Source organism: Carya illinoinensis, chromosome 15 (genome assembly GCF_018687715.1).
Source record: "Carya illinoinensis cultivar Pawnee chromosome 15, C.illinoinensisPawnee_v1, whole genome shotgun sequence".
NCBI classification, from domain to species: Eukaryota; Viridiplantae; Streptophyta; class Magnoliopsida; order Fagales; family Juglandaceae; genus Carya; species Carya illinoinensis.
Window position 1 is genome coordinate 41,701,750 of NC_056766.1, and position 23,138 is coordinate 41,724,887.

At 34.7% G+C, this 23,138-nt stretch overlaps 3 protein-coding genes and 1 long non-coding RNA gene across 13 annotated transcripts; 1 reads left to right on the plus strand and 3 right to left on the minus strand.

The window, feature by feature from the left end:
• Window positions 1-301: 301 nt before the first annotated feature.
• Window positions 302-2,409, minus strand: LOC122297463. Its single transcript, XR_006238789.1, has 2 exons — window positions 1,214-2,409; window positions 302-756 (listed from the first exon to the last, which is right to left on the minus strand). It is a non-coding gene; the product is annotated as an uncharacterized LOC122297463 (long non-coding RNA).
• A 5,925-nt stretch (window positions 2,410-8,334) lies between these two features.
• Window positions 8,335-15,475, plus strand: LOC122297165 (26S proteasome regulatory subunit RPN13-like). Of its 10 annotated transcripts, none has more exons than XM_043107096.1 (14): window positions 8,335-8,548; window positions 8,700-8,775; window positions 9,486-9,578; window positions 9,741-9,800; window positions 10,628-10,666; window positions 10,750-10,824; window positions 10,929-10,995; window positions 11,655-11,757; window positions 12,761-12,879; window positions 12,978-13,037; window positions 14,214-14,308; window positions 14,386-14,463; window positions 14,561-14,615; window positions 15,060-15,475. In XM_043107096.1, exons 2-14 carry the CDS (start codon window positions 8,737-8,739, stop codon window positions 15,200-15,202), a joined length of 1,026 nt encoding a protein of 341 aa, XP_042963030.1. In that variant the 5' UTR covers window positions 8,335-8,548; window positions 8,700-8,736; the 3' UTR covers window positions 15,203-15,475. The 10 variants fall into 10 exon arrangements, with proteins under 10 accessions (XP_042963030.1, XP_042963034.1, XP_042963032.1 ...); XM_043107100.1 differs by having other exon boundaries at window positions 12,978-13,001; XM_043107098.1 differs by having other exon boundaries at window positions 11,673-11,757.
• A 2,589-nt stretch (window positions 15,476-18,064) lies between these two features.
• LOC122296947 lies at window positions 18,065-19,480 on the minus strand. Its single transcript, XM_043106743.1, has 3 exons — window positions 18,917-19,480; window positions 18,461-18,686; window positions 18,065-18,333 (listed from the first exon to the last, which is right to left on the minus strand). Exons 1-3 carry the CDS (start codon window positions 19,478-19,480, stop codon window positions 18,065-18,067), a joined length of 1,059 nt encoding a protein of 352 aa, XP_042962677.1.
• A 1,328-nt stretch (window positions 19,481-20,808) lies between these two features.
• LOC122296948 lies at window positions 20,809-21,628 on the minus strand. Its single transcript, XM_043106744.1, has 2 exons — window positions 21,512-21,628; window positions 20,809-21,195 (listed from the first exon to the last, which is right to left on the minus strand). The coding sequence occupies exons 1-2, from the start codon at window positions 21,626-21,628 to the stop codon at window positions 20,809-20,811; spliced, it is 504 nt and encodes a 167-aa protein (XP_042962678.1).
• Between the last annotated feature and the right edge of the window lie 1,510 nt (window positions 21,629-23,138).

Sequence of the window (23,138 nt, forward strand, 5' to 3'; positions counted from 1 at the left end):
TAATGATAACATTATCACTCTTCTATTATTCTATTACTACCTTTTAAAAATTTTAATTTTCTTAAAAAATTTTCTTCTACTTAATAATTAAGAAATTAATTATTAATAAAATTGTATATTTTTTAAATTTTTTTTAATGATTAAAGATATTATAAAATACTTAAAAGGAAAAAAAAACAAATAGACTAAGAGTAGTAAAATGATGGTAAATAACAATACTGTCCTGATTATTAATTTAATTACCAATATATAAGATTAGAAAAGATAAAATTTAAAATAAATAATAATATTTCACTTGATATGATTTATAATATGATTTACAACATTAAATAGAACTTTTTATTAAAAAATAATAAAGAGAAGAATGATGGCCTCGATCGAGAAGAGGCCCACCAATAACACGCTGTCTCACAACCATCCAACAACACTGTCACATCAGAATTAACAAAGCCCAAGAAATATGGGAAAAGCTAAAGCTCCTTACACAATGAAATTATTGGTGAAAAAGCTAAAGCTCCTTAAAAAATAAAAAACAATCTTCTCCACGAGACTCCACGGGACTCCAATCCTTCTTGAACAATCCTTCTCCACGGGACTCCAATCCAACCGGATAATTTGCGACATGCTAGCATTGTACGATTTGGTAGTTTGCTTGAAACTTCTTGAACAATCTTCTCGATACATTCAAGCATTGTACGATTTGGTAGTTTGCTTGAGACTTCTTGAACAATCTTCTCGATAAATTCAGATTCGTCCCTGCCAATACAGAAAGATTAAAAGAAAAATCATGAATTTGACTTGCTATTCCTTAAAGACATGGGGACATGATTTAGGCACATGAATTTTATTCTCATATAATAAATGTCACATTATTGGTAGGGTACGAAGAAGTTACAACATTCATATGATCCTTAATTGTCGACCTTTCATGAACTGTCTTTGAAATAGTGGATACAACGTTGCATGTAAGAGGAACTTCTTGGTAGTGATAGTAGATATTTAATTCCAGAATCACAAAAAACTTCTAAAATTTGACTACCCTTTTGCATATAACTATTCAATGCCAAAAATAATCATAAATTATCAAATTGTTTTCCTTTTGTATGGTGTTTTCCAATATCAGATCTTACAATATTTATCTCAATTTTCTTCATAAATATCTCAAATATAGCATGCGCATACACATGAGAAACTACATATTGGCAAAACTTACCGAAAGTTCGCTTATGGGAAAAGGAAACTAGATAAATTGGCTACTTTTTGCAAAGCTTCCTTCCATTTCACCATCTTTGCGTTATCCTTGACCTCATCTCCAAGTTTATCAAAGGATTTTCCAAAAATTCCTTTTTGATGCCGTACTTCCCATGGCTCTACTTGGGAAAAAATTGGTAGAACAATTTGTCTTTTTGTTTCCTTACAGTCAAGAATCTTCAATGCTTCTTCTAAACACCGTCTAGATTCTGCATAATTTTTAGAGAGTGTAATAATAGAAATCTTAGACCCTTCAATAACTTTAAAAATTGCCGGTGAAATCTCCTCTCCTCTTTCAAGATTGTTGTCAATGTATGTATTGATTCCCCTTTCAACCAACGCTTTGTATAGATGGGAAATAAAGTTACCACCAACATTTTCACCTCTAAAACTCAAAAATACATCATGATTACATGAACGGATGGGAGGAGATGAAGACGGTGAAGAAGAGGAAGCAGCTCCAAATTGAAAGGCCATGGAATTAGAAGTCCTGCTGATTTCAGTACGTATGTACGATTACCATTTATAAAGAGGTCGAAATGGTCAAATTATAGAGATAAAGTGCGGCAAAGAAAGGAGAAATTACTTGTCGGCAACTACTTCTTGTCAACCTTCAAAGTTGGAGCCACAACAATCGTCTTTACTCTGTCTTGGCACAGTGGAACAGTATCTGTAACATTTTTCAAAGAGAATATATTATGGGGTCCAATATCCTTACAAAAAAAGCAGATCTGAGCCGCGAGGTGGGTAAATTCTGTAGAGAGAGAGGGCGTCCGTGCGAGGGAAGAGGGAGGAGCTTTGGGATGGGGGAGGAGGAAGGGTTCGGTGGATGCTAGTGGTGGTGCGAGGTCGTGGCTGGACGCGACGATGGTGGCTCACGGCAGCAGATATGGTGGCTGTGCACATGGGATCCGTGAGACAGAGAGCTTGCGAGGGAGGAAGAGGGGGCTGCGTCGGCGTGTGGACGAGAGGAAGGAGGTGGTGGCAGCGGCGAGGTTCTGACTGGCAGTGGCTGGAGGCGACGATGGTGGTTCACGGCGACAGATCGGGTGGCTGTGCACAGGGGATCCGTGAAAGAGAGAGAGAGAGAGAGAGAGAGAGAGAGAGAGAGAGAGAGAGAGAGAGAGAGAGAGAGAGAGAGAGAGAGAGAGAGAGAAGAGATAATCCGTAACGATGATCCGTAAAAGATGATGCTTCGGTTGGGGCTGGGCGTGCGATGGGCGAAAATGGGAAAAAAAAAATCACAAATGGTCTAGATTGGAATATAGAAGAAAATTAAAAAAATAATTTTAAAAAAAATTTGAACATTAGATGCTATTACAAATACTTAGGACATATTTATTATATTTTGTTTTTTATATGTATTTTTTAAAACATATTTATTGATTATATCTTTATTTTAGTTGTGTCCATCACAATCGTTGGAATCTTCGCTTTAATTTATATTCTTAGTTCGTAATAGTTTTGACAATCATGACGATGAGTTTAACAATTTTAACGCATGACAGCTTTACAAAAAGTAAAACCTTCTGCATTGGCCACGAACTTCTTGGTGTGCCTCTTCTCGCGTGACAGCTAATTCTTTACAAAAGTGCGTTGGTCATAGAAGGAACGCGGCCACAAACTTCTTCATCAGGTACATCCTTTTTACCCATCCATGATTCCTTTTTACCCATCCATGATCCATGGTCGTCTGCCACAAGCTCTTTGATGCTGTAAATCAATTAGAACATTTTGAGTCGAAGAGAAATATTGTTCTTCCTTTTACTTTTTTTTTAATTATATATATTTTTAGAGTTTTCGCTACTCATCATCTCTACACACTACACATTATATTTTTTTGAAATTTTTATTTATTTTATTTTCTTAAATTAATTAATTTCTTCTATTCATAATTCATACATCACCCATTTTATAAAAGAAAAAGAAAATTATGTGTAATACGTGATGTAAAGATGATGAGTAAAACTTTTCATATTTCTAATTAAATGAATAATCTTATGCGTTGGCTACAAACTTCTTCATCAAATACTTCTTGCGGTCAATCATTCCTTATTACTACTTTTTAACTATTTAATGCTGTATATTAATTAGGACATTTTGAATCTAAGAGAAATATTATTCTTCCTTTTACTTTTTAATTTATGTTTTATCATCATATATGTTTTTAGAATTTTACTACCAATATTATCATATTTATTTTTATTTATTTTTAATTTTTTTAATTTTTCTTAAATTAATTAATTTTTTCTATTCATTATCCATACATCATTCATTTAGTAAGAAAAAAATAAAAAAATAAAAACATTATATGTGATGCATAATATAAAGATGATGAGTATAACTTTTCTTGTTTCTAATTAAATGAATAGAGTAAATCTTAAAACCGGTTGGACTGTTTTACTCCAATCAGCAGCCCTCCAATGGGTGACCTCCATGTAAGCCTAACATTTTATCTATCATGTGACCCACTGCAGGAGAAAGAAACACACACAAACCCCTCCATTCTAATTTATCTCCCATTGAAGTACAAACAGAAATACTTGAATTAGAGATCTGAGAAATTGTCTGTGAAATTAAAATTGGGATAATCCATCAATCAATAAAAATAGAGAACCTGAAAAACGAGACTGGCGAGAAGGTATTTCCAATTCTCTAAAATAAGGTTGATCTCTGTTGATGTCTCTTCGCAAACTCTTTTCCATGGCTTCGCATCCCCAAACAGTAAGGAATCAAACCAATAAAAAAAAAAAATCCAAAAAATTACATAATTTCACAAAAGACACTACCGAGTAAAGGGTGGGTAAGTGGGTAACCATTAACCAACCTTGGAAGCCTCACAACCAATGTATAGCGTCAACGTGAGTTTCCTTTGAAGGGATGGTGCTTTCCTTTGAAGGGATGGATCTCGTGAGTTTTTTATTAAGCCTTGGTTGGATTCTATTTTCGTTGCATTGAAGGATTTGGTTAGTTCTCTGGCAAGAATAGGGAAAAATGAGAAAATGGATGAAACACTCTAGGAAGTGGCTCATAAAGATTGCTCCCGTGATTCCGTTCTTTTTCATTATTTTTTTTTCTCGTGAACCAAACAGAGAGGTGACGGCTATTTTATTTGTTGGGCTAATGATTATCGGCTTTACGAAAGTTAACCAGAAAAAACAATGATATTCAAAGGATCAAACAACGATATGGAGATTGCAATCCGATTAGGAAAAATAAAACGATGAAATGAAAGGACATTGAGACTTCAAATTGGTGGCTTTACACCTAGCAAGTTTATTCGATTGAATACAAAATCGAAGAAAGATAAAAGAAAAAGGGACCCTCTCTGATTCTCTCTCTCTGGCTGACTGCTCGGGCTTAGTGGTGATGTAGATAATAATCCAATGTGCTGTATTTTTTTTACTTACTGTGAAATAATCTAGGTGTCAAAATATCATTAGTGTCTGTTATTGGCTGAAAAACAGTCCAACCGCTTCAAAGCGGCTTTTATATATATATATATATAAGATGATGAGAGAATGATGATAAATAAAATATTATTAACTTCCTAATTGGGTTGAAAACCAATATTATATTCTTATAAAATGAATATGAGTCCTACTGGTACCGATACCAAGATTGATAAGCACAATTATTTATTTATTTTTTTTTAAACATATTAAAATATTGTTTTAAAAAATATATAAAAATTCACTAATAATCACTTCCTTAATTATTAAAATTTTTTTTGTTCACTTACTTAAGAATTTTTTTTTTTTTCATAGAAAAAAACCATCAGTCAAACCATCAGTTCACCTAACATTTCTCAATGAATATAATATGCACGAATATATTCTTTTTTTTTTTTGAACAATTAATCATCAAAGGTGGCAAACATCGAGCAGTAGTACTTCAAATGTTTAAAATTTAATGAAGTGTCATAATTATATTGGTTGAATTATAGCATGATGAGTTGTAAAAAAGGTCCGTTTAAAATTTTAAGGTTTAAAAGAAACAAAATAAAATTAATTTACTCAAAAGTAGTAACGTTGATATGTTAAAAGAGTAATATTACATATAATCGTAAAATGTGTAAATACCATGGGATCGTTTTAAAAAAATTAGAGTTTATTATTAAAAAATTAATTTTCTTTTTATGAAGATCTCCTATTTATTTATTTATTTTTTTAAATAATTGTACTCCACTTGTATACTTTACGATCGTATGTAACATTATTCGGTTAAAAACTCATGACCCAACTCTTAAAACATCCCTACCTAATAATATTGATTCATTATTGCCATTTGTAATTTCTACGTCTAAATATTCGACTGGAGTGAGACCTTGTAAAAATGTCAGGCCATCTCTTCCCATAATCTTTTGTGGGTTCGTCGACGAAAGAAAAAAATTTGAGAGATCATGAAGAGATATATTCGGGTGAATTCCAATCAAATATAAGAGCACAAAAAGCTGTTGAGTTGTTCTCCATAGTTCCGACCATCATCTGTCACCAACTGGTTATATAGACAAAATAAAATGAGATGATATATTTTGAATAATAATAAATAAAATATTATTATAATATAATTTTTTAATATTAATTTAGTATTAAAATTTAAAAAAGTTAAATTATTTATTATATTTTGTATAGAGATTTAAAAAAATTGTAATGATAAATTGAGATGAGATGAGATAAAATTTTTAATTTTGGTTAACCAAGCGTTAAGAGTTCAAACATGTACCTTAATTTGTAGTACTGTACAATAACACAATATATATTATATACATTATATATATATAAATATATTCAATTAATATATATAAAGGCTTCTTTATGTCCAAATACTTTTTAATTGAGAAAAAGTACTACTTTTTAGTAAACACATGACATTACTAATGTGCCTATATATACACAAGCATGTGTGTGTATATATATATATATATATATATATACGCAACCAAAAATTGTATTTATACACCACCAAATCATGCAGTATTTTTTGTGCATAGTTTTCAGTACGTACTGTCGTTTTCCTTTTAACTTTTTCTTTTAACTAAATTATCTAGCCTCATCAACACCTATCACAAGATGGGTATATGTATCAGAGTATACAAAAACTTCACCAATCCATGTAATTATAAATATTATTATACGTATTTTTTAACAAAGAGGACCACGTCTCATAATTTACTAATCATTTATATGTCGTTTGAAGAGTGAGTTGAGATAAAAGTTAAATAGAATATGTAAGAATATTATTTTTTAATAATATTATTATTTTAAAATTTGAAAAAGTTAAATTATTTATTATATTTTATATAAAAATTTAAGAAAGTTATAATGATTAAATAAAGTGAGTTGGGATGAGTTGCGATTTCTCTTTAATCCAAACCTGGCCTAGACTCTTAGAGCATAAAGATTACTATGGTTACATTTTAGGATCACGTGGAAATAAAATAAAAATCAAGGTATTAAACAACTAAAATGTATAAGGAAAAATCTAGTTGTAAGTACAACTACGTATTAATATGTACACTAATCTAATGTGATTAGTCAAAAAGTAGATTGTATTGCAAATAGTGTCAATTTAAATTTTGAATATAAATGAATCAGTATTAATATGCAGATTAATACGTGACTTGACTTGTTTATAATAAAACTCTACGTACAAACACCATGAACGCTAGCTACAGATTCTATCAGAAATTGTAAATTCATTTGTAGTTGTAAGAGCAGTAAACTTGCATTGTACTAATCTCTTAAACAAACCTTTGGTATAGTACTATGAACAAGATTGTAAACTTGCTTTGTCTAATCTCTTGATCTCGTCTTGGTATACCATGAACATGATTGTATTCATCCGTGACCAGCCTTCTTAGCCAATCAATCCACTACTTGATTAGCCTCCATGTAAACATGATTAATTGATAAGGAAAAACTATATGCCTGCTAATGCCAAATTTTGTAAATCCAGAAAGGAAGGAGTCATCTTCAACCTATGATAGTGGGTAGCGAGTTGTACAACGTTCTTGCATTCATTCATGACAATAAATAATAAATAAAATATAAATGAGAGAAAACACATATTTACGTGATTTGATATACAATCCACGTCTACAAAATGTTTGGAGGAAAAATTCACTGGTCGATTTCCTGTGAACTTTATATCACTTTTACCTTTTATTTTAAGTGTCCGATTTAACTCCAACTCTATATGTGCTTCACCACTTTTTTTTTTCTTCTCTCTCTCTCTCTCTCCTCCTTTTGATGAGGGTCATTCCGTGGGCTGGGCGTAGAACATTTTATCCCTAACAATGCCATTTTTCCCATTTGCTCCCAATATTCCTAGCAGCCCATTGAATTTCTATCCCAATACCACCATTTTGTAATCAAATTTGAGTCAAGTTTATAAGATCTACTTTGTATATTTACTTCTTTCCCAAGCTTTGAGTTTAGACAGGAACGGTTTGTGATGAAAATGGGGATAAGTAATACCATGTATCACCCATAATATTATCTTACCAAAATGGTTAAATATTATAGAACTGTAACAGACACGAAAAATTTACACAAAATAAATCTATAAATTGATGTGGTTTCATAGAATTCATTACATCTACTTTATAATAAAAATAACTTTTCAATCTGATGTACTGCATTAAGCTACATCAGTTCTTGAGTTTATTTTTCTATAATCATTTTATGACTAAAATATTTTCCTAAATATTAACCTTTTGTGGATCAAGTAATGCTAAATACAAATTCAGATTATATAATTTGAGAAATTTTTTAGTCATAAAAAGATTATATAAAAATAAATTTATAACTTAGTGTGACTTGATTTGGTACGTCAAATTATAAAATCAATTTTATTGTAAAATAAATCTAAAATATTATATAAAATTGTCAAGTTGTGATTTTATTTTTAAATCTTTTTGTAACTGTAGCTGTTCTAATATAATTTTATGTACATTCTTTTAAAAAACATTAAAACTCACTATAAAAAAATAAAATTTTCAATTAAATTTTATATTTTTAAAAAATTTATACGAAACTTCCGTTATATTAATGAAAAGCGATGTCTCCTTCGAAAGCCCAACTCAGCTCCGAGCCTCCGAGCCTTCGCGGGCCGATCGAGGATGACTCCCAAATAAAATCTCTCTCTCCCTCTCTCTCTCTCTCTCTCTGTCTCTCTGTCTCTGTAAAAGACACAAGACACACTCGGATGCGGAGCATATTTGAATCCAGTCACCAATTACTCAGGAAAATTCGTGGGTTTCCACGGGTATCATTATAATTGTCATTATCCTCGTGTAAACTCCTCCTCTGTTTGGGTTTTGCTTTCTAGCTTTTTAAATTCTGTTTAGGGTTTAATGTAAAGGAAAATATCTCTCTAGCTGTTAAACCATCACTGAATTAACAGTCAGTCATCTGTATTTTTTATTTGTTCTTTTTCAATTGTAGTTGCAATTCAAAACAAAAGCAATAGACAAGTGGAGCTATGGGTTCGTCTTCATCCGAAGTTTTTCCAAAAATGCAGGTACATATATATTTTTTGGGCTTCATTAAGAAATTTGAGTGTGTATGCACGAGTAATACATATATATGTGTGTGTGATTCTCGTACAACATTCATGCTTGTATTCGATATCAATTGCGAGTTTCAGTCCCTATCTCTGTGCAGTTTTCAGGTACATATATTTTTTGGGGATTCATTATGAAGTTTGCGTTTACTTATAGAAAGCATGTGTGTATTCATAAAGCTTGTGTTTCATGTATTTGATATCAGTTGCGAGTTTCAATCAGTGTATGTGGGTAAACGTGTGTGTATATATACATATACGCATATATAATATAGTGTGCGAAGCCTGTGCGTTTGGAGTGATCAAAACCCTAGAGTTAGGCCATTTTGTGCCTACTTTCTTTGCCCTTTCCCTTTGCTTACGTTTGACAAAACCTTTACTTTAAGGTTTTTTTTAATCAACAGCCAGAAATCGGCCTTCCGCTAATGCCAAATTATGCTTGTATTGCAGCATGGGTGGTTATATTGAGCAAGTAATACACGTTATTTTTCTAAATCCCAAATTGAACAACTTTATAAATGATCCAAATTTTTAGGAACCATAATTATTTTATTTCTTTTATATGAACATCTAACCTGAAATGTTTTAAATCCATGCTTACTTCTCAATATGAGCAAAATTTTTCTTCTTCTTTGTTTTGCATTGTAATTTGAGCTTACTAATGGCAGGAAATCATGCTGGAGTTTCGTGCTGGTAAAATGTATTTTGAGGGGAAAAGGGTTGTCCCTGATAGTCGCAAAGGGCTTATTCGCATAGCAAGGGTATGCCAAGTAAAAACCCAGTTGAATTTTTTTCTATGGCATTCTATTGTCTAAAATCCATCGTAATTAACATTAACTCTTTTTCTGTTAGTCTAATTGATCTTTGAACCTATTGCCTAGCACATCTTTTGAGAGAAAAATCTATCTTAATATTTGTGTCAGGGGGAGGAAGGCTTGGTCCATTTTCAGTGGATTGATCGGACAAAGAATATCGTTGAAGATGTATCCTAGTTCTCACCTTTTTTTTCTACCAGCTGCTATTACTAAAATTTCTTCCACTTTAATTCTTGGTTGTTTCTGTGAAATAAACGTGTCTCTGAACTTTTGATACATTTTATGTTTCGGTACTCACTTTGTTTGGTTTATGTACTTACAATCAACTGAGAGAGTGCATAGGCATTTGTGATGAACCTTTTCTTGCATTATGGTAACTGTATTTTACTAATTTCAATCGATTATCATCATTAACAGTTCTACATTTTAGTTGGCTTATTTTTTTTTTAATTTATTTATTTTTTTTATTTTTAAGATCTACTGCTGGTGAAGCTAGAAACTACAGATACCTTAAACCCTCTGCGTAGCAGGGCTTGACACTCTTCAGATACAGATCTGGTTTGCACATGGTTTATGCATGTCCATGAATTGGAAAAATGGTTTATGCATGGCTACATATGGGTGGCCTTTTTTTTTTTTTTTCTTTTTTAATGATGTGGTCAGAGGCATTATTGTTTTGAATGTCATCGTTATTTAGTGTTTATTATAATCACGAAATAAGTAGTGAACTGATTGTCTCTCTTCTTCGTTTCTTCTATGGATGTAGAAATTGACACGGGGATTCAATGTTTTCACTGTTATTAGATTACATTCTCATTATTTTTCTAATGGTGGTTTCATGTTATTGCTTATTCCTTGCCTTTGCCTTGGCAAGTCTGTTGTATGTCTCCCCTCTTCCCTCTTTATCCTCTTTAAGCTCTAATTTGTATTCAACTCTGTTTCTTATGTGGCTATTGTTCATAAGTGTCTAGATTTTCCTTGACACGTTCTTGTAGGACCAAATAGTATTTCCTGATGAGGCATTTTTTGAGAAGGTATATCACTAAGTATTCAATAATATATTCAATTGTTTGAGTATATTATTGATCATAAGTGATGCCGTTCATGCTTTACTCAGGTTAATGTTTCATCCGGACGGGTGTACATATTGAAGTTTGATAGCGACGACAGGAAGTTCTTTTTTTGGATGCAGGTCAGGTTCATTATTTATATTTTTCTTTCTTTTGTCCTTTTGTTTGTTGTTAGCTGAGCCGCTAGTTCTATGATTTGATATCCTGTTCCTTAAATTGGTTCCAGGAGCCTAATGCAGATGGTGATTCACAATTATGTAGTGCAGTCAATTACCACCTCAATCAACCAATGGGTATATAATTGCTGATTTTTACTTATAAAAAAAAAATAATTGCTGATTTAAGTTCAGCTATCTATTTCGCATTGGCTACATGGATCTTCTTTTGTGATTCTTACTTAAGGCCATACTTTTATCAAACACAGTTTATCATTTTTTGTTTCTTTACTGAATGCACGTGTTTTTGGGTCACTATAGTTTTTGAATGCCTCTAAACTAAAATAAACCATAGCATTGACTGCTGTGAACTTCTTGTCATGTTGTCATCCATGAGTGACCCCACTCCCCCACACTCCCCACCCCCCCCCCCCCCCCCCCCCCCCCCCCCGGCGCAGGCAAAAAAAAACCCAGGCAGAAAGCAGAAGCATCTTTTTATCATTTCTTTCCCTTTTCTGCTGTTGTTTGTCAAACATCCTCTCTTTAGCCATGCGTATCCTATTGAAAAGTTCCCCTTCCCATCCTGCCAATAATATATCCTCTGATTTCTATTCTTTGCAAATATATCATAGCAGCGCATGTTTGACACTTAAGATACTCGATTTTAATTCCACCTGGACTTCATACTTTTGTTTTGGATGCCAGAGATTATTTTTAACAATTTCCACTGTTTAATGACCATTTAACCCGCTTGCCCTGATTATCTGCTCAATTCCGAAAGCTTTTGTTGATTACAGCTTTTCTTGCTGTTATAGCAGAGTTCCCTGGTGAAGAAGATCCTGATCCTTCTGTTCCTTTACAAGTTTCTGAAGATATGGTTGAAGATGATATCTCATCGAGGTACAGTTTTTATAGTAAAACAAAGATTCTCTTTCAAGTCATCATATCAAACAAAAAGGGGTTCTCTTAAAATGATTAGATGGGCGAATAGTAATAATCAATAACCTTGGCGCTGAAAAGACCAGTCACTCTTGATTACTGGTCAATTAGGTCTGGTGAAGATATCAATTGGATGGGGTTCAAGTTGACAGTCTACAATGAGTTCTGCTTTACTAGATTCACCTTAGCACATGAATAAAGAAGATTGGGTTTTTTTTTTCAGCATCTATTCATTGTTCAAGCTGATTCAATGGGCATACTATTCCCAGGAATGAATAGTTTTTATCAGATTGGATTTCTATTTCAGTTTCTATTCCTGGTTGTGGCCCTATATCACATGAAGCGTGCTTCCAACTGCCTATTATTTTTCAGATAGGTTAGAAAAGGAAGCCATATCTTTTATGGTTGAACATTAATTTTAAAATCCAATATTCTGATCAGTGATTAGTATGAAATTGCTTCAAACAAAACGGACAATCAACCCCACTTTTGTGCCCTCTTTGCTGCCGCCCATCCAGGGCCCTCTTGAGGGGCTCTCTAGCCTGTAAGTATGCTATTATGATCACACACAGGTAGAGAGTGCCCACCTCTGGTCTCCACCCTCTACCCTTTTTTGCTTTAAAAGAAGGGCTACAGCAGCTAGCTATATGAGTTTTTAGTTGAGAAATGTAGCATCTGAATTTAATGGTGGCTGGGTAAAGATTGTGGAATGCAATTTGTAGATGCTCTTCCACCTTTTGTACAATCTTCAAGACTGGCATTGCTTTGAGAATGGTGCCCCATGTTAAATGTGTAATATTTAGCTACAAAAGTTTAAAATGGCGTTTTAATAGCCATAGAAAGCAGTTGATTCCTTTGAAGCGACCTGGGCTGATATATTGCACAGCTAACTAAAATTAGTTTGATTAAAATTTTCAATTTGCTGGACATTACTTCAATTCAATCTCGATATTGTGATTTTCAGAGCTGGAAACTTGGTAGGCCCAAACTTGGGTGTGGATGTAACTAGTGAAGTCACCTCTTCATCTGGACCAGTGAAATTGGAGGACCTGCAACGAATTTTGAGTAACATTGGGCCTGCAGGTATAAAGCTGTCTCCTTAAAGAAGGCTTTCATTTATATATATTTTGCCTTTAATGGTCTAAAATCTCACACTTCAGTTATGTGATTATACATGGCAGATAATGCTGAAGATTCAGATGGAGGTGATAATTTGCTTTTCCATTCTCTCACTATCTCTGGTATCAGTTTGAGTATAAAGAAGGTTTTCAATCCATGCAAAGTTTTGAAGCTGTATACCATAGAGTTGTTCCCATGTTGGAGATTTATTAGGACCAGCAATTGCATTTATCTCAACTGCACAGTAGTTGCTGATTAAATCAAATAACTTAATACGAGAAAAAGAACAATAAATAAAGAACCAAAAAAAAAAAACAGTGAGTTGTGTTGGTTAGTCTGAGTCAGATGAGGAATTCTTTAGCCAGATCAAAAGTCATAGAATGATGCCTCCACAGAACTTTGGTTCAGAACTTCTTGGGGTGGAGGCTTACTGGGGTGGAGCCACTTCTTTGGCCAATCCCGCACTTCCTGAGAATTGTCTACATCTTTCTTTATGGTGTGCTGGTGATTTCTTTGCTCAGTGTGAATCCTTGTCCTGGTTGTTCGCTAGATTTCCCTTTGTAGATGTGTGAGAAACCTTTGTTGAAGGAAAGCTATTTGTGACGCACATTTAAAATCTAAGAAGGCGGTGAAGCCCTCTAATATTATGACCTCATTAATTGTTGCGGAAAAGTGTCTTTTTCACACTCCACAACCACAAAACATACATTATCTGGTGGAAATAAAAAGAAGTAAGACCTACTTATATTTTTCATTTATATTGTCCCTTAAGTCCTCTGTAAGCAAGTCTGTGCACGCCAACGAGCTCTAGCTAAAAGAGCTTCCTACCCTTGTAAGAGTAAAGAGTGGGTTTAAAAATCACAGGAGGTCTCTATAACTTGCAGATACAAAAAGGAAAGCAAGTCCTATCATCATATTACCCATATGCATATCTTTTTCCTATAATTTATTACTGATGCTTCTGCTCGTGCCTTTTGATTCTGCTTTCTTTTTTTTTTTTTTTTAAAGATTGTTGAAATAGTGATTGTAGTATTATTACCTGGTGGCAGTTCAAATTTTAAAATGAGGTTGCAGGATGTTGATTTCCTGTGATATGCCTTACTGGCCAGATAATCTCTATTGGCTGGCTTTTTGTTTGCTCTCCTGGTAGTCTAATTAGGTTAAATTTATCTGGAAAAACATGCAAGTAGGATCTACAAATGAGTTTATAAACCTGCAAGTAGGTTAAATTTATACCAAATACATTTTTACTTTCATTGTCAAGTGGGTTTAATTTCGTCTTTCCTTTTGTTGATTAGGCTTGGGACTGAGAGATATTTTGAAACCTGATTTGATAATGCCGTTGATTGAGACATTGCCATTGGAACAGTGTTTAACATCATACTTACCTGAGGTATACGGTTGTCATCTGATAATCCTTTACTGCAGTGTTGCTCCATTTTACGAGTTTTAGTGCTTATGTCATTGCAGGGTCAATGGACTCCAGAGGATATATTGGAGTTGCTGCAGAGTCCACCTTTCTGCCAACAAGTGGATTCATTTACTTATGTGGGTATTTGTAGCCCCAACTAGTTAGCTTCTTATTTTTGCAAGATGTTTCGAATTCTTTTAGGATAACCTTCGTTTTTTTTGTTACCCTGCATAGGTTCTTCGAACTGGACAGATAGATTTGTCTCAGTTTGGTATTGACCCAAGTAAATGTAAGTCGTTATGTTCCAGAATATCTTAGGTTTGATTTTGATTCCTGAGTTAAATTTACAATATCGTATGTATCATGCACGCCCTCAGTTTCAGTTTTGGATGGACAGTTGTGAGGGTAAAACATAAAGCATGTAGGTCTGGGTTATTTACTTGTTTTAGTGCTTCATTGTTGAGAACAGTCCTTGAAACTGCCTGGCAGTTTGTGTTTGTTAAAGACCATCTGCTGATCAAAGCATGTAAAGAGCTGATGCTGTTCTTAGTTTCTGTTTTCAAAACTCATTACTTAAAAAAATGGAAAAAGAGAAGTCAAGTATGAGGAAAATTCATGTTTATCATGGTTGTATTACCTTGTTTATGAGCAGGATTAAGCCATCATTGTTTGATTTATCCACTCATTAAGTACGCTATCATGACTTCGTATTGTCTTTCCTCTTCTCTTTCAGACAAGTTCACTGTTTTATCTTTTCTCGAGGCACTTGAGGATTCTGTTTCTGGGACATCAGATTCCGAGGAGTCGAGGCAAGACGACAAGGATTTGAGACCTCAATCATGTAAGCGGAGTGACCCTATGGATGAGTCCCAATAGCGGAGGCACTTTTATGCATCTTCTGTTAGTTTGTTTTCTCCTTGATTGATTTTAGCCAAGTGAGACTTATCTGCTCACTTACCACCTACATTTTTCTTCATGGGAAAAAGGGGCATGGGTGTTGGGGAAGAAGCAATGAAAGGTGTTGGTTTTAGTTTGCTTTCATAACTCCTCTGTACGCATATCTATAAATCCTCAAGTATTTTTTTTTTCCAATAAACAATTGAATTATATGTTACATTAAAGTCATTATACGCATGTGACCTTGAAACAGCTTGGATTTTCCATATTTTTTTCTCGATACATCAAGATTCGATATTCGAGTAATCGGATTTAGAACTAATTAACTAGCAGAAGAGAGTAACTTATCACATAAAAAATCACCCCCAAAAAAAAAAAAAAAAACATAGCAAATTAGAGTATATCGTGTGAGCATAATCTTCGACTTTCAATAGTACAAACAATGATCAAACCTCGTAGATTTATCATATCAAAACATTAGAACTGAACATAAATTTCTTATAGAGCCAAAGTGAAATGGCAAAGTGCTCCGATGATTATGAAGTCGCCAGTCGTCATTACACAACATTATAATTGTCACTTGGACGCTACGAGGGCCTACTACAACAACTGAATTCGAAAAATTAAAGATTCATAATTTATCACTAGAGTCATGAGATCAAACTAAATACAACCGTTTCTATAAGGGCTCGAACAGCCCAAACACATGAATTTTGTTGCCAAAGTTATTCTATTCTCAAATTCGCGTGTCGAGCAAACTATTCAAATTATTTAAAAGGAAATATTTAAAAATTTTATTTTATTTTTCAAATCAAATTATATAATATAAGTATTTTATTAAGTGTGCTATCCACGTTGACTTTATAAATAGAATTTTTCATGTTGCAACTAATACGTTGCAATAGGTTGTACCTACAAAGGCCGTTAACATAAATCAAACATCAATGCTAATGCGCTTTTGCTAGGTGCTTGCTGCAATAGGTTGCACCTGCAAAGGGCATGAACATATAACAAACAGCCAGGAAACAAGCTCAATTTAGGTGTTTGTCCCCGAAGGAACCATTCGTTCTCAGCCCTTTAATTCTAGTGGGGCCATATTGTTTGAAGCCACACTTTCCCATTCAATTATTTGGAGGTAAAAGGTGGTTGTTAGAACTCTTTTGTTTAACATGTTTGAAATCGTTCGTTGTCTCAAAAGTTTAACTACTTAATAGAAAGATGTAAATTTAATTTATATTATATTATTCTTAGAGAAATTATATTTGTAATCATATAGTATGTAAGTGTCACACACTCATTTTTAAAAAAATGAAAAAATTATATGAAACTTACATGAAAAAATTTATATGTTTAACAGTAGACGTTACTCTTTTTAAAAAAGAGTATACAACGCTTAAACAACCTATAATTATATCTAGAATTACTCATATTCTTAATACTTCTCCCACGTGCGGGTCGGACTTCCTCTTAATTAGTGGGCTTAGTATGTAGAATATTTGATTAAATGGGATAGAGTGCAAAGATAAGATTTGATCTCAATACCTCTACTATGAGACCTAGGGGTGTAACTAGTCCATTCCGATCTGGTTTTAGATAAAATTTAAGACCGAACCGGTATGTACCGATTTTGCATTTTCAAAAACTGACTACGTATTGGTTATTTCTCTAAACCGATACATCCAATTTTACCGGTTCGGTCCAATTTTTTAGTTTTAATATATTAAATATATTAGTATTACTAATGTGTTTATTAAAAAATATATATATTGAGAATTTATTAGGCACTAAACTGTATTTAATATATATATTTTATATTTAAAACATATGTTATAAATTATAATATATTATTTCATACATAATTATATACTATATATAAAACATTATATATAATATTAAAAATTAATAAAATATATATAATATGTGAACTGATCTGATTCGGTGTTGGAAATTGTAAAACCGATTTCGAATCGGATTTGACCAGTTTTTAAAATGAATGAATCGATTTCAGACCGAACCGGTTTAAAGCTTAACCGAATCAACTAGTACAGTCTAGGCTGGTTTTGCGATTTTTATGTTTATTTTTACATCTCTAATGAGACCATGTAAAATTACTATTACTTTTCTAAAAAAATAAACTGATAAAAAGAAGTAAATTTATTTATTTATATTATATTCTTATCATGGCATAAAGAAACCCTTCCAACAAAGACGAAAGTTATCCCTTTTTGAGGTGATATGGTCCAAGACTTGTGATCATACGTCGTTGCCAACTGCTCTCATAAGGCTACACGCATTTACTAATTACTCATACTCTTAACATAACATATATACAATATTCTACAGTTAATAATTCGCACCCTTTTTCTGCATTGCCAAAAAGAAAGTATCCATCGCAGCATCATACTGTTCCGACCGGCCACCTTCTCCAACTTAAACAAAAGTAATGCTATATATAGTTATAGAATACGTAAACGTTATACAATCGCTTTAAAAAATAATAAAATTTACTATTAAAAAATTAATTTATTTTCATGTAGATTCCATATTTAATTACTTTTTTTTAAAAATAACTGTGCAGTACTTGCATTCTGACACATTCAAGCATCATTTCTCTTCAAACAAAGATTCCCTAAAATTCTTGACCAAAACAACTTTATGGCCTAGAATGAGAGAATGGCAGACACAAAATTTTCCCCTAATATTTATTGAATATTTAAATACTCCACAAGAAACTCACTCGTTACAAATAATATGTTCATAAATTTTGGAATCATTACACAATATTGTTCAGTACTAATTATAAAAGAACTCAATCAATACAATGCAAACTAGTACTGTTGATCACTCGAAAATTCTGTGCTCACTTGGCTGGAACAAAAATTTAGACCAGTAATACGAGCAGATCAAATCAGCCCAAAGATCAAAATGCAACCCAAGAAACAAAGCCACAGGGCCGCAGGCAAGAGAAACAACAAGATAAGGAAGCCATTCCAATTTGAAGTCAAAGATCAAAAACATGGCAGCGATGAAGACCAGGAGCATGGCTGTTATGGAGACAGAGGTTAGCCCGAACATCAACCTCACATGCAACGACTTTTCAAACTCCATTTCTGCATAGCTTGAAGTAAGAACTGAGAGTAACAAGACGTACTACTGAGGATGTCGAGGTGAAGAGTGCAACTGCATTGGAGAGAATAAAGATCACAGACCATTGCTGTTTGTGGAATAAAGGAGTACTGAGTGGTATCTCATTATTGCTGGCACCAGGTACTGTGAGGGCTGCATTAAAAACAACAGCAGCAATGAGAGTTGCTACAAGCATACAAGAACTGGCTGTCCCCTTAATTGCTCTTTCCCCTCCTTTCAGTAACTCTTTGTGGGTGGCAATGAAAACTTCTCTGGGTGTCTTTCCAGCTTTATTTTTAGCAAACTTCTGATAAGGTCTGGCAATCTTTCCCACTACCTACAATGACAGAGGTAAGAAGTCACACAGACAATATAACTAATTACTCATAATGAAGAAACTGAAATATGTTACACAAGTATATATGTGGGGTGAAGTCACATGCAGGATATATACAAAAGATTATCTTAGAGGCCAGTTATCTTTTAATATTCCTTGAAATCTTAAAAAATTATATCTAAAAGGTATTGGAAAGGAAAGACAGAAATATGAGTGGAAAGGGAATATACCTTAAACCACAATAGTTCTCGTTGCATCTGAAGGTTTGCTCTCGGCGCGCCAAGTCTTTCCTGATCATGATTTGGCAACATCCCAGCTAAGCGCCGCATGTTATTACCATTGGAGTCCTTACTTCCTACCAAGTAATCCTTAACAGCTCCTATGTTATATATTAGGTTAAATACATTCTCCTGCCGATATATTATAGCTATATGAAATACGCTTCGCTTTCTCTCATTTCTTGCCCATATTAGTCCAGGAAACGTGCGAAGAAACTTTGCTAAAAACTCAACGTTTCCTGACATTGCAGCATCGAAAAGTACTCCTGAAGGCGTACTTATTAGTTTTGAAACGTCCACAATTGATATCAGCTGAAGTTTCTCCAAAATCTTTTCTAGTAAGTTATCACGATCCGATTTTGGTTTTGAAGCTTGACTGCAGAAGCCTTTGAAGTCTGAAGTATCAGGATTTAAGTCACCATTCTTGCTAGAAAATTGGGAGCACTTAAATTGAAGATCATAGAGTGAATTGGTACAAATTAAAGATACGTTGTCTCTCTTCCACACCGAAGCCATGTTCATGTTCTACTCAACTAAGTTCAGCCCTCGTTCAAGAAGTCATTGTTTAAAATAATTTGGAAGGTCAGAGTAAGAACAGTACTCTATATTCTTGGGAAATGCTTTGTACGCTTTCTTTCTTACGCTTCTTCGTCTTTCTTCTATATCTAATTTTTAATAATTAGTAATAAACAATTGTCACGTTTAGAAAAGCTTCAGAATCAAGAACATGACATGCTATCATTAAAATAGGGCGGGTTTAGAAAAACGTACATGAGCTGAAACACCAGTCTGCGATCTTTAGCCCCACCTTGCTGCTTTTTACATGGTCTGGAGCCTTTTGAGCCAACACATGCAAATTAAGCTGTTTTCTGATGTTCATCTCCCCGTTCGTTAGCCATCGTTGTGTCATTAACCAATAATTTCAGTGCTGTATCTATATATGGATGGAAAACGATTTCTTCTGTAGTCAGAAACTATTCGATCCTAATATTGTAGATCATGCACAGATATTTGGGGCAGTACTGCCAATACTTTTTCAAGTTAAGTTGCATATATATATGCACTTCGCTAGCGCAAGCATATGGGACATTTTAATGGTAATGCATTCAATTCATCACTGTTAATAATATTGAAATTGAAATTGAATTAAATATTATAAATATTGAAATTGAAATTGAAATTGAAGACAGGTTATGGTGTCAGAGTTAAGCTTAGCATCGGTTATCTATAAGCCTGGCTTAACTGTCCTGGCAAGCTACCTTTGGCTTTCCAAAATATTTTATAAAAGGAAAAGTCTAGTTACAAGTACATTTGTACACTAATATGTATACTAATTTATTGTGATTGGTCAAAAAGTAGATTTTATTAAAAACAATGCTAATTTAAATTTTAAGTATGAAAGAATCAGTATTGGTATGCAGATTAATATGCGACTTTGCTTGTATGTAGCAAAACTCTTTACAAAAATCATACGTACTTAGAATCAAGTTCTAGAAGTATTCTATGCCGTCAAAATCTTTTATTGGAAATGGTAGTACTTCGCTTATTACCCACGGTACGAGCACGGCTAGAGCTATTATATAAAAATATTTTTACAAACTGACGTGATTTTATATGATCCGTCAGATCTATTTTATAATAAAAATAACTTTATAATATGATAGATCATATCAAATCACATTACATCAATTTGTAAGATTATTTTTGTGTGATCATTTTATGACTACTCTTTTTCTAGAAATGACGTCAAATATATATTGGAACAATCAATAGAAAAAAAGAAGCATGTTATCAACGTACCGTAGAGATTGCTGGAAATGGAAGAAATAAAGAGCCTAATGTATTCAATACGAGCTCTTCTTCAAATCAGTGAGGTCCCAAAGATATCGTGCCATTTCCTTGTGTCCACCTTGAACCGCCATGCCAAGTGGTATCAAGCCATATATATCACGGATCATTGTCAGTTTGTGACTCTTTTCCATGTCCATAAATAACTTGGCAATTTCCACCGTTCCAGAAGCAGCAGCAATGCTTAGGCCGGTGTCTCCATGTTTGTTTCTTATATCCATATCCATCTCTTTCTCATTCATATATGTTATCAAGTTTTTTACAAAAGTAGTGCATTTCGCAGTAACAGCTGCTTGCATAACAGTATCCGATCCTTTCAAACGAGCATGAATCATCTTGGATGGATTTTTATCAATGATGCTCTTAGCCCATTCCCATTTATTCTGTAGTGCAGCCAGAAACAAGCAGCGGTGATCCTCATTATCTCATTTTTCCCGGTCTGCAGAAAATGGAATAACATGTTATTATATAAAGTTTTTTTTCTCCCTGGCAGAACAGCTTCAAAATTTATATTTATAATTCCCACTCTCGGCCATGGCCCAAGTTCCTAATTAATTACAGTTGCTTCCTTTTCTGTTTTTACCCTTTCTTTTGTAAATTATTACTTCTGATCACCTTGCCCATAAACGAACTAAAGAGGTAGCCAAAGAGAAACAATAAGTATATACTGTGTAGGATATCAAAAACTTAAAAACAAACGTGTGAGGGGAACGGGCCCTGGGGCCAGCGGCCCAGCCCAGGACCCTCAAGCGACCCAAAACCAAGTTGGTCGGAGAGGCCCCCAGAGTATGGGCCTTGGTCGGGCTGAAAGCCCATCACGAACCTAGCCCCCCCTCAAGGTCGCACCAAGGATTGGGGGCCCGACCGGGTCGCTCCAATCAAGGAAAGAAATTCGGGCCTATCCAAGCACTAGCAGCCTAAAGCACGTCCCATTTATGACTTGCACAGTCATGGACAGCCAGAGACACGTTGCATTTATGACCTGTCAAGTCGTGGGAGACCAGAAATACATCACATTTATTACATGACAGAATACCTGCACGCGACCATGGTATGGCAAGACATCACCGGATCAAGGATGAGACAAGTTTGACCCAGACATCTTGGAGTCTCACACTCCCCCTCGACAACAGGGTCCAAACCAGGTATAAATACCCCAATCCCTTCCACAAAAAAGGATTTGGATACTCTTTACATACACTTGAATCCTTAACTAACTTAAGCATCGAAGGACTCACAGGCTCCATCCAAGTCCATTCTTTGTTTGTCTTACAGGTTCCAAGAGTGGGCCCGTGTACTTCGCATGCTGGCAGCAATGCAGTCCCAAACTGCAGGAGAAGAAGATCAGTGTAGGAGCGAAGCAATGGAGTCGAGGCTGGCAGAGATGGAAGAGATGATAAGGAAGCTCACCAAGGAAACGAGGGAACTACGCAGAGAGAACACTGCACTGCGGCGAACCAATGAAGAGCTGGGAGGGGGAGACTAGCCTAGCGGCAACGAACACGTCGAGTCATGGCGTGACCAAGTAAGTGCAGTGGCAGATGAAGAAAGATGACGGATGCACTTGGAACTATGAGAACTGGGAGATAAGTATGATGAGATAGCCAAGCGGGTCGAAACGCCTTCAACGGTTGATCAGCTACTAGGCAACATGAACTTGCCCTATAATGCAGAGGTCATGACAGTTTCCCTACTGCCAAAATTCAAAGTTCCTCAAATGGAGTTGTACGACAGAACCAACGACCCCCTGGAACACTTGGACACGTTTAAGGCCCACACGACGCTGCATGGTTTCCCAAGGGAGGTAGCCTGCCGAGCCTTCTAGTTGACATTGAAAGGCAGGGCCCGAACCTGATTTGGATCTCTACCGTCAAGGAGGGTAAGGAGCTTCAACGAGTTGGTACACATGTTTGTGACTCAATTCTTAGCAAGCCGGAAAAGGAGGCGACTGATGGCGTATCTCCTGATAATCAAACAATGTGATAATGAAAGCCTGAAGTCTTACCTCGCTCACTTCAACCGAGAACGAATGACTACCGATGATCAAGATGAGAAGATCACCTTGGCGGCTCTCTTGGGCAGAATTTGGCCTAGGAGCCCTTTCATGGCAGAGATAGCGCGACAAACCCCGACCACCCTAAGGGAATTCATGGATTGGGCAGATGAGTTCATTAATGCTGAGGATACGTTGGAAGTATTTACAGCTCCGTAGTAATCTGAAATGGAGCGGGCATATCTCAGGGTGGTCAGGCAGAAGAACAGTCGTGGGCGAGATAGGGGAAAGAAAGAAGTTGCAGAGTCTAGAAAGAAGGGAGAAGCCTTAGGG